The following is a 12,736-nucleotide window of genomic DNA, read 5'->3' on the forward strand; positions in this document are numbered from 1 at the left end:
GTTGCATTATGTAAAGCATGTAAAAATACTTAGTGGAGTATTACCTCACTAATGTTTGATAAACATGTATTAACACGATCTTATTACTGCTTACAAAATCTTGCAGGCAATACAAATGTATTCACATTGTGACAATTGCGTAACAGGAATGGTGTTAGTAGTTTCTAAAACCAGCAGTAATCAAAATCTGTAAAATGAGGTATAAATCTTCTCTAGAGTCTGGTATTGATCCTGTAGGTTTGAATATGGAAAATGAGGAAGTGGAGCCTAGAAGCTGATGAAATGAAATATGTTTTTTTTTAAACGCAGGCCTGTTCCTTCTGTAGAGAAAAAAAAAAGGAGTTACTCCTAGAATATTAAACACCTGGCATCTATGGGAATTAAAGAAGAAAAGAATATTCGCGGACAGCATAAATCCTTTGCATGACAAGACATTAAAAGGATGCAAAGTGTTTCATTGATAAATAATTAAAAATGAAATTACATTATTAAATCAAAGTATTCAATTATTGCACAGGGGAACATCAAAGACTGCCATGTGGGTATTTTGATTAACGTAAACATTTTCTTCTTTTAATTTTGTGCAGGAAATGCCATTAGACCAATAGCACTTCGGGCAGTGTCTGCCATTGCCAGGGCTTTGCCAGGGTTTCCTATCCTAGCAACTGGAGGAATTGATTCAGCTGAGGCTGGATTGCAATTTCTTCAAGCCGGTGCTTCAGTATTGCAGGTAACTTTTAATTCAATTCACCATTTCAATAGAGAACATAGTCCAAGTAATTTGCCTTTATGTGCTAGTTTTGTACATACTGTAGGGACTGGGAGTTGTAAATGAAGGACTATGTGGTAGTTACAGGGCCTTTCTCATTCAGTATTTTATTTCAGAGAATCTGTGCTTTCTCAGCCTGTTCTATGATTACCCTTCATAAAACTTTAATGAAAAGATGTGTAGTTTTCTTTTTGTCAAGATAGATAGTCCACTGTTTTTGATGAAGCTCATAGTATAAAAAACAATTAACTTTAGAGAAGGGTAGGAGAAAGTTTGTAAGTGCTTTAGAGCCTAAACTCAAGCTTCATATCCTTCAAAGATTTTGTACCTGTTATGATAGTTTACTTCAGACCCAGCATGTGCAAAGAACAGTAGTACATTGAGAATAAATACCTTCTCGGTTTTGAATACATTTTAATTCTTTTAAACCTTTTCCCCTAAATACACATAGCAAGATCTTAACCTGTATGATCTGGGGAGGCTTCATAAGTCTTTCTGCAAAAGGCTTTGCAAAAAAGTGAAACTTTATTACAATGAGATTTTCTTTATTGGGTATTTAGATTTAAAAGCTTATAAAATTCATTTTCTTAAAATTCAGATAAATAGAAAAGGGGTTTAGAAAAGGAGCAGTTTTCTCCTTCTTATTTTGACAAATGTTTATTTATAATACAGACAGTCCAATATTCAGCAAATAGGTTTGTATGGTAAATAAAAAACCTTTTCTGCCTGACTTGGCTGCTGCATGTGTAACATTTTAGTGCTGTGTAAATATAATTACCTTTTTAAAAATGTGGTTATACTGTAGGTTATTTACTTCATGTGTAAGGAAGGCAAATATTTATTTAAATATTCTATCTTCTGCAGCTGCAGAGGGTATTTGTGAACAACAGTAATCTTCCTTTTCAGGATTTTCCAGTTCACAAAACGAGAACACAATTAAATCTGCAATCAAAACCATTTTTCATTATATTCCATTGCTGCTGTATTTTTTTTCTTTTAAGGGAAATATATATTTTTTTGCTGATAAATCTTGTACTGTATATTCTGGTATATATTTATGTAGTAGCTTTTGAAACTAGGCTGTAAAGTCTTTGCTATTACATTTTTATGCAAGATTAATTTGTCCCAAAATGTGGTTTGGGCCTGGATTAAATTCAGTCTTTCACTCACCAATCAATTGTAAAAAAAACAGTAACTTAAAGGGCTTTAGATCTGAGAGATGCAAGAAGCCTCTGGTGAGCAGATAGCCTCCATCAAGTGGCACTTCTACAATTGGCTGCTGGCAGGTGGGTTGAAATTTTTCATTTAATCTGAGCTTTGGCCTTGTTTTACAAAGACATAAGGAAGAGGTCTTGACTCTTTTGTGTCCCTTCAAACATTCCAAATGCCTGTAGGTGATTAAGGAACTATTGAAGTAAAAGGCCTGATCTGCATCCACTGGTAACTCATTTGTCTGGCACTCAAGGGAAAGTGGGGAAGGAAAAGAAATCACTAATTCATTATGTTGTAATTAGCAAAACATCTTTTTTGACTAATTAGGTAGAATTTTCTTTAGGATCACTTTTTTGGATTACCTTATTATGGGTTCAGCTACTCACAGTTTGAAAATAACGGTTGCAATAGTTGTCAGACTACAAATTGTAGTATTGTTTTAGTATGCATAAATGTATACATACAGTGTATGTTTAGTTATCATTTTTTTGGTATTTATGCCCTGACAAACATCTATGAACTATGTCAATGTTTTGTTTTAAACAACACTGGACCAGCAACAGTATCTTCTTCCTAAACGGATTAGTCCTTTTAAGGTTCAGGGCTCTTTTATTAGCTTTTATTTTATTTTTTGCTTCATATATACAGTCTTTTAATTGTAAGGGATACATGAATAAAAATTTGGAAATGTGGCTATATACTGCATATATTTCAATACAAATGTGAACCCCTGTATTTAAACAATGATTTAACCTATTTACTGAAATATTTAGGGACTTTACGAAATCCCTGCTTTCATTTTTTTTCCTGTTTACTCACATTCCCTTGCACAGCAGAGCTAATCGAAGCTGAATGGAAAATTACCGTGGGCAGTGAGTGGGATTTCAAGAGATGTCAATCAACTTAAATTCACAAAACCTTTTAAGATATTGTTTTTTTTTTTAAATAATGGAATCTCAAATCGGAAAGAAATCAAACTGTCATGACCTGGCGCCAGTGTACTGACATGTCATTGAGAAATGTGAACTTGTATGTATCACAGGATTTCAGTGAAAATGTATAGGACATTCACAAATTGCATTAATCAACAGAAACTTCAAAACATATTTTACTGAATTCAATGTCCCATCATGAGCTCTACTAATCAAGATAAGCAATCTCCAGCCTATTTATGTGAACTCCTTTATTGTTGTAAACTGTGATTATTTATTTTACCATACATTTAGAAATAGCCAAAGCCTTGTTTGTGCCATAATCCTAGTTGGCAAAAACCTCATATAGGTTTGTCTTTACCAAAAACATATACAGTATAAACCCTGATGCTTGAAAAAGTAATGAATGTTTCAAATTAGGCTGCCATTTCACTTATGAAGCAACTTCATTTACTTTCTTCAGTTAAGGATTTAAGCATGTTTTTATGAAGAGAGAGAATAAACCATACAGCACATCCCAATTCCTTCTGCACAACATTTACTGTGTATTATAAATATGGGAATGATAATTCTTCCCAAACATACTTACTCTTGTTAAAGACAACATTATTTGAAAAGCCCAAAAACAGAATGTAAAATTATTTCCACACATTTTTGTCTTTATTATAAAGTGCCATATTAGACCATACATTATCATAATTATTGACACCCTTCAGATTTACAAAAAAAGCTATATAAAATGTGTTTTAATTGTATGAGAATAAAAGTAGTTTTCTAAAAGCCTGTAGTCTTCTCATTATCTGTGCTGTTTGTTTTTTACAGCTTTTTTGTACAGCTTTATCGAGAGTGCCAATAATTATTGAGCCCACTGTATGTTCAGTGATGTATGTGTTACGTCCCAGTTTACACCAGAAAGTTAATATAGTTGACTATTTTGGGATACTGATACTTGTGCAGTCTGACAAAGGAGTTAATTAAACAGGACAGTCCTTTATGTATGTGTTACACAAGAGCAGCATCAGTTCAGCCGTAAAATGAAAAAAAAAAAACCCTTGTTCTGTTTAGTTAAGTCACTTCTTGAGTTCCTCTTTCAGCATGGGACAGTCAGTCTGGGTTTCAACCCTCAAACCTCAAACACTCTTTGCTTTAAATCAAAAGTCCGGTGGCAAAATGATCTATCATATCTTTCTTCCCCTCAGTTTCTTGTCACTCCAAGTTGGTTCACACTAGAACACTAGTGTTTGCTTTCTAATTCCTCCCTGAGGAAGGCTCTTTCTTTCTTTTTTTTTCCTGTCCCACTGTCAGAGTCTCAACAGAATACATTTACTTCCCACAGTCCCCTCAGTCTTCAGTCAGACACACTTCCTTCTCTAACTGTCATAGATCTCTTCCAACTCCAGTGTAGAAAATAACAGTTTACACCCATACATTTCTGTTCCGGTCTCCTGCATGACATCAGAAAACTATATTTCCCTGCCTTTTATATATTGCAGACACTTCATCATGATTGCCGAGTACTTTGAAAGGACAGGATTCTTGAAATTGTAGTTTGTACTGTAGCTTCTTTCTGGCTCATTCAGCAAATGGGCAGTGATACAGCTTCTCCACATCCCACAATGCTACAACCGTAACCCAAATAAATAGCACTGTTGAGGATAAGGTTAAAATTCAAGGTCAATAGCTGAATTTTTAGCTACTAACTAAAGCTGAAAATAATTGTTCCTGTTTTTCCATCTGAAAAAAATGAAAAACGGAAACCTTTCCATACAGCACGTAGGGACAGATACCAGCCAAGATGTGGCTGCTGGACATTACTCTTTTAAAATGTATAAAAGTGTAATTGGAACAAGACTATCAACACTGTGCAGAATTACGAAGCACATGCTTTACTGAGGAGATGACATGATCCACTTATAGATCAATACTCTGGAGTTAATTCATTACTAAAAAAATTCATTTGCAATTACCTCAGGAGGTTTTGCCCTGCTTGGTGAGACCACTGGCTTCTCTAGCCCTTTTTCATAGGTATTCTTAGCAATTATTTCTTACTGACTTACAGGAAAGACAGAAACATTAAAACACAATTGTTGGCTAGCTTGTAGAAGATGCTTATTTCATCCCTACATATATCAAATGGCCACTTGGAAAGCTCTATGTGATTAGATTCAAATTCAATCAATTTTTAGAGTTCAGTTTCCATCAAGCAAAATTTAACAAGTTTAAATATCACTGTTCGAGTGTATCCGCCTATTTCCCAAATGGTTGATGCCTTAAAACTACAGTAACACATAAGCATTCGTAACAAGTTGATTGTATAGAGCCCTTGTTAGATTATGAAATCCAAGTACTTCATAGCACATCATCTAGCTGTACAGTGAGGGTAGATGTTTGGCACAATAATCGATGTTGTCTTCTTATATTCAGACAAGCTACAGATAACTGAGGAGGAAGATACATCTGTACAAATGTAATCATTTGTAATTTGTAATGTGAGCAAAAAGGGTTGTGTGAAAATCTGAGGTAACTGATGATAAGGTGGTATGGTGATGTGGTGGGTGTTAGCCGTAAAACTTTTCAAGAATCACTGTGCAGATATTTTGAAGATCATATTCTTAGACTTTGTAGAGAAGTAAGGCCATTTTTCTCTCACACAAATCCCTTTTGCATTTGACATTGCGACTTTAAAAGTGCAAGCAAATAAAATGAATAATTGAGGCAGACAACAGGAGAGAATAGGACTTGAATGTATTGTAATATTTCTAAAAGAATGGAGTGTAAAGGGAGTTTTTTAACATCAACAACAGTAATGAACACACACAGGGCATACAGTACAGCTTGTTTTTAGATTTTCAGAAGGCTTTTGATGAAGTTACGTATAAAATGAGAAAGTGGTAAAAAAAAGTGGGTAAAAAGGAAATAAGGGGATAATATACAGTAGATACTCAGTGATAATTAATAATTAGTGGTGTATCACAGGGGACTGTACTAGAACCACTGCTTCTCTTAATTAATATTGATAATCTACAGTATATTGTATATCAACAGTAGTTGGTATAGTTAGTATTATAGTCAAGTTTGCAAACAATAGCAAAATAGGAGGATTAGCAAACATTGTTAAACCAACACATGAAATTGAAAAGGATTAAGATAACATCTAAGACTGTGCAAACAGCAGGCAGATTAAGTTTAATGTCAACAAGTGTAGAATATTGCACACAGTAGGCAAAAACATAAACTATAAAGCCAAAATGAGAAATGCTGAGCTTGAAGGAGATATATGTATGAAAAAGACTTACTTGTACAGTAGGTGTTTACTGGATGTTGATACCGCATTTACATCTTGATAATGTGGAAAAGCAGTAATAAGGTGAACATAGGACACTGTCTTTATTTAAAATAACAGAATTGAAATCAAGGGATGTTAACATGTACAATGCACTAGTAATGCCTCAATAAGACTCTTGTGTACAATTTGGGTCAGAATGTTAAAATAAAGATAATGCGGCCCTAGAATCAGTCCAGAGGTAAAACAAATGTCCTACACTGACAGGTTGGAAGAACTGAATCTTTTTAGTCTCAAATAGAGATTACTATAATTGCACCTGATCCACGTTCAAAGTCCTCAAAGGGATTAACAAAGTCAAACCAGTGAACTTCTTCAGTATGAACAGCGAAACACGAACCAGAAGTCACAAGTGGAAGCTACGTGGAAGTGCATTTAAATCTGATAAAAAGAAATGCTTTTTTACACAGGGGGTTGTGAGAATATGTAATAAGATACCCAGCTATGTTGTTGAAGCCGATACCCTGGCTTTTTTCAAGAAATTACTGCATCTTTCTCAGATCACTTACTTACTGATTACCAAACAGGCTAGATGGGCAGAATAGTAAAATTACACATTTTTTCATATGTTCAAAATTAATTGCAAGATCAGCATATTTGTCTTCACATAACTTTAAAGTTATTAATTCTTAAGATGACATCTTTTCAGTATAGAACATTTTTAAATATTGTATAAGAATGGCTTTAGTAGTGATTACTAGTTTCATTTCTCTAACCATTTGTATCTTTCAAAAACAATATATTAGATATTGCATATGTATCTGCTTCTAATCTCCCATATTGTAAAATGTCAGTTTATGCTGTCTATTAAGCCACCCCCAAATTATGCACCATCCTTTACTAGAAAAGTAGATGTGCATCTGTTATCACATTTGAGACGACAAAAGACTGCAAAAACTTGCTTTAAGTACCATTTTGTTGTTTGGCTGTATTAAACTTTCACATTTTGGGTGGAAGTGAGATGGTGTTCTGCTAAATGCTAGAATTTTATCACTTGAAATAAAAAAGCTGTCAGAGAGACCAGGGAATATAAAAGCATTTGAGATCTCAGAAGGAGTTTATATCAATGCATTGCCAGAGTTACAGAGCAGATGAAAGAGCCTGCTGTCTCAATTGCCTGGAAACTAGTTAGAAATTCTCACTTCGATTTATTCTGGGAGTCAGTTACATTAGTACTAAATGCAATGTACGAGGGCACCACATCTTTGATGTTTTGAAGCAAATGAACACTAGTAATGGAGGAAGTGCTTCAGCTATAACAGCAAGATTTATGCATAGACCATTTTGGAGACACACCCTGTGTTTTCTGGATCTTGAGTCTTAAGGCAGAATGCAAATAAGCAGTGGCTGAACTTAGTTATAACCATGCTTCGCTGATTCTGAAACAAAAGTGAACATATTTCAACAAATAATTGTGTTAATGTTGAAAATGTCACAAATCTTACTACTTTTTGACTACTAAGACATGATATGATTATAAATATGGTGGTGATAGTTACTATGGGATATAAGGATGAAGCTAGAGTATATTACTTTAGACTTCATAGCTGTTTCTAAGTTAGAATGAAATTCATGTTTACACTTAAACAACCTTTAGAAAAAATCAGTTGACGCCAATAATTGCTGTAAAATCTCTTAGTCTGTGGGAGGTATAAAAACTCTAATTAATGCTTACTGTATTTCTCTGGAGAAATAGAATTTGTCTAATATAAATGAGCTTTATGGAGATATGCTCATGAGCTTATTTTATGAATCTGCTCCCCACACCCCCTTTTCAAATAAACTATTTCAGTGTTTTGAGCCTTGAATTTTAATAACAACAGGCAATGTTTAGTTACCTCTTAATATGAAGACTGCTTTTCTAGCCAGGCTCATCATTGGCATATTTATAAGTGAATTGTTAAATTGTCCCTCTTATATTTTGCCTTATTCTCACCTAGTTCTGCTTTTGTTTTCAGAATTATACCATTTTTAACAATGCGCATATAGACACACTCCTGTCTTAACAGCTCTCAATAGTAAGTTCTATGCAAATCAGAATACTAATGAAAACATTGCTGTGAACAAGAAGTGGTTAGAGTAAATAAATCTATTATCTCTGCATGGGGCTTTCTCTCTGAAATTTCTTTTTAAATAAATAGAACAGCTGTAAATGTAACAAGAAATAAGATTTCCTAGATATTTTACAGATTTGGCATCAGAGAAAAAACCTTTAGTATACAGTAGACGATAAGACATTAAGGTGTTATGACTCTGAACGTACAGATGTATTTTCTGTTTAATTTCCTGATACCATATTGCTGTCAGTGTTGCAGGATATTTTTGTTCTTTTTTCATATAACAGTTGCAGAGATGTTTAAAATAGATGTGTGGCTGCCTGTCAAACATTCCCATTTTCTCTCACTTCTAAGACGTCTTGCTTAGTCTGAACAGTAGTACTCAAACAAATGTTGTTGGCAGTACAATGTGATGTTCGATACTCTTTCAATGTTTTGATCAAGTTGTGAAATTCTTAATTTCCGAACACATTTGTTTTGTGAGATAGCTGTGTTTTCTGAAGTTCCTTTATGTTCATTGACATTGCTGGTTCCCTAAAGTAACACCACCAAAAATTACAGTATCACACCATTTATATTTTGCATTCTTTTTCAGTTAGCTAAAGGTCAAACTTTAGCAATACAACGTACAGGCTAAAAACAACTGCACCCAATAATGACATTTATTTAGTACAGACAGTTTTGTCTCAGCAGAGCAATGTAAGTTGTGCTACAAAATGTATATTTTTTTATAAAATTGCTTTATTGTGAGTGATTAGACAGAGACAAATAGCAGATTCTTCACCTTGTATATAAGGAGAAATGGCAAACAGCACCACATTTCCAAGGACTATCTGAACGAGCTAGTAATGAATAAATTGCTGGCTTAAGCATCTCATTTGTAAGAAATAGATTTGATAAATCTTTGATAAAACCCACCATAGGGCATAAAAAAACAGGGTATACTGTAATTCTAATAAGCGTTCTCTGGAATGCTTTTTCCAGAGAATGCTTCCTATATGTACTTCCTTTCCTCTGGAAAGGAAGTACATATATCACACTATTTCTCTAATTTCCTTTTATGCTAGTCAGTATTCTTCTCTTTTGTCTGATGTTCTGCACTTCAAATGGTGGTTGTGTTTCATGAGAAGGAATATTTTTAAAATGAAAGCAGTGATGTCTAGTTTTTCCTTAATCTGTTTTTGATGTGAATCATAAGTTCATGACTTAATTATTTCTCATTGTTTCCAGTGGCTTAGGTTCAAAGAGGTCAGTGACTGGCATGATTTAAATAAATATGTTTGAACACTTATTAAAATAAATATATTTTAGAAGTAGTATGCTACCACATAGATTTATGAACAAATAAATCACTGCTACCAATAAACTGTTCTTGTACAAATGAATCATTCTGTTTAAGCAGGCGATTCATTTAATGATTACTTCAACTAAGGATCCAACAATGGAAACTAAGGAGTTATTCCTGAAAGCATACTCCACCCATCAATCAAAAGCATCAACACAGGTCCTATGCTAATATGACATCTCATCCCAGTTCTGATAGTGTTCATTAATTTGCTCTTCAGCACCCCAATTCTCTGCTTTTCACAAGCCTTATCTATGAAAAAGTTGCCCTTCCTCCTGTTCTGCACACTGGGCTAGCAAAATTAGTTTCAACAACAGGGGGTAGAGCTATGTCTTTTTAGAATTCTACATTTAGGGTTCGGGTTTTGGATTAAGCCAACTACAACCAGTTTATTTTTTTGTTTCACAGGCAATGCATCTATTAGGAGTTCTTTATTAAAAATGTTTATATTGATAAATCAAGAAGATGAGAGTAAGAAGTCAATGGCATTTAAAATCATAAGAGGTCAGACTACCATGACATGCACTGTACACTAGCTGCCTGCAACTGCTCTTCTTGTCTCTCTTTGTGCCAGAAAAAGTGCTTCACAGAAGCATCTCGTGGATGCTGTATAACCGTTTCAGTTTTCCCAGAGTTGTTCAAGACTGTATAATCCATATTTCCCCAAGGAGCCAAGACCATAACATTCTACATTATTTCCTTCTGTACCTTTTCCATGCCTCACTAGTATGCAATTCTGTGTTGATAGGTGTGCAGTGCTGTTCAGAATCAGGACTTCACACTGATTGAGGATTACTGCACAGGGCTGAAGGCCCTGCTCTACCTAGAGAGCATCGAGGAGCTGAAGGACTGGGATGGGCAGTCCCCTCCTACCCAATGCCATCAGAAAGGCAAGCCCATTCTCAAGGTGTCTGAACTTGTGGGGAAGGTGAGTTTTACTCTGAGAAAGACTTAACATTAGATGGAACTGTGAACTGAAAAAAATGCAATTTACATCTTTTATGATGTACATTTATGACCCTGTGATCGAAAAGTAGTTTTACTGAGGCTTCATAAGAAATACTATTTTTTTCTTGTATTTACTTTACATTTAATACGTTTTAGTGTACTGGAATTTTAAAATGACACATTTGTACAGTAAGTATTTTCTTTTATACCTCTGAATTTTCTTGCATCCACTTAAATGATGTGTAGGTAATGAAGCCTACTTGAAACAATCTACTGTACATTTATATTACAGTGCTTAAATGTGAGGTTTCCTTTTTTATCATTAATATTAATCCACAATTAATATTTATTTCAGAAAAAAGAGCCACTAATTTGTGATATTTTATTGAATTGCAAAGTAATTTGTAACTAATTGCTTTGAAAGAATTGAATGGAAATATGAATGACTTTGTTTTTTAATTAATCTGTCCAGCTAGGCACATATACTGTATATTCAGCCAATGGAAACACTGAACTGAAATACATATTTCGTTCCGTAAACAAATGTGCTTATTTTAACACTTCACATTGCAGTGTCTATATTTATTCTTTCTTGCTCAATGAAACCTTTTGTTCACTTTTGTAAACATCTTTGTTCTTCCTCCTTCTGTAATCTATAATGCAGCACCTAAGTCTCACTGAGACACTTTTATTCTTTGCTGCCTCAATAACTTTAATCACTTGACAGTGGGGGCTTTTCCCTGGGCTTAAAGGTTTCAATCCTTATCAGCTATCAACAAAATTATATCAGATTTGCAAAAAAGCAGGAACATAAATACACTTAGTATGAACTTAAAGGAAATTTAATTTAACCGCAATAGTGTTTTTTCCCTGCAGAATGTAATGGATTTTAGTAGGCTGTGGATTTTAACAATATACACATAGGAATAATGGATTGTATTTATGAAAAATAAAAAGAATATAATAGGGGAAAAGACACTACTTATAAGGTGTGTATATCAAATTTAATCCAATTTCCTGTGTTTGAATCACTACACTTTATTTGTTATCCAGAAAGGTTGAATATACTGTAGTATAGGTTAAGCAGTGACTTGTTCAGTGTATTTTGAGTGCCTGCAAAGGGACTACAGTATGTTTCATTTGCCAGAACAAGAAAGCTTCTGTTTAAAATAACTAAATAAATGCACAGTGAAGTACTGTTACTTTTGTTCTCATTGCTTGTGTCACACTATAGTACAAAGCTATGAAAGGTCAAGTATGCCAAGGCTGACTTTCTGTGGGCAGAGTTACATTTCCCAAGACTGTCACAGCTGTCTCTAATAACGAGAGTAGGGATGTGGAAAACAGCTTTTCGTTCCTTTTCTCCCCAATTAAAACCCATTTTAAAGTGAACTCTATCTAACAGAAAAGTTTTGTTTACAAATTAATGTAAAACAGTGTATCTTCACGGGTTGTACTAAATACATATTTTTGTAAAACATTATAAGAACATACTAAATGCATGTATCTTTTTTAGTACAAGATTACAAGATGATTTATGTGTATACTTGGAACATTTATATGTACAGTACATGCTAGCAGAAGATATACTGTACTGTCATTAGGACCAGTATGAATCCAAGCATATCTCTTTGTTAACAATCATTGCTGTCCACAATCTGAGCAGTTTGTTGTCAATTCGGACTGAAATCCGTGTCAGATCTTGTAGAAGACCCTATGCGATGCGGTAGGAGCTGGAGAAAACAGGAGGCGTGGTAAAAGGGAACACACAGGGGTTTAATAGTGCACAAAATAATAGTGACAGTCCGTGAGACAGTGTACGGGGAAGACAAAACGGCATCCAAATCCAAACGGGTCCAAGGGCAGGTCAAAGCACAGTCCAAGAGTCCATCAACTAGAAATCCATCCTGGGACGCGACAAAGTTAAAATCCCCGGGAGGGGGGAGCACACGGACAAACGAAACATGGAGGTCCAAGGGTGACAGGGCGAGATCCTCCAGACTCCGGGCTCAGGAAGCAGGAGGTGTCGGGGATGAGGCCTATGCCCTCAGGAGACGGACGTAGGGTTTCCTGGTGCTAGGCGGGCCTCGCAACAGCTTACCCTAATGATGAGCCCCGAGGACTGGAGGA

The 12,736-nt window shown here is 34.8% G+C and overlaps 1 protein-coding gene across 1 annotated transcript in view; it reads left to right on the plus strand.

Moving 5' to 3' along the window:
- The window catches only part of LOC148651954 (dihydropyrimidine dehydrogenase [NADP(+)]-like), a 200,380-nt gene that overhangs the window by 160,281 nt on the left and 27,363 nt on the right, over positions 1–12,736 (plus strand). Inside the window, exons 19-20 of the mRNA XM_088598326.1 lie at positions 588–730; positions 10,407–10,586. Of these exons, the coding sequence (XP_088454452.1) occupies positions 588–730; positions 10,407–10,586 (323 nt within the window). The remainder of the gene's footprint in view (positions 1–587; positions 731–10,406; positions 10,587–12,736) is intronic.

Source organism: Lepisosteus platostomus, chromosome 11 (genome assembly GCF_059453375.1).
Source record: "Lepisosteus platostomus isolate fLepPlt1 chromosome 11, fLepPlt1.hap1, whole genome shotgun sequence".
NCBI lineage: Eukaryota > Metazoa > Chordata > Actinopteri > Semionotiformes > Lepisosteidae > Lepisosteus > Lepisosteus platostomus.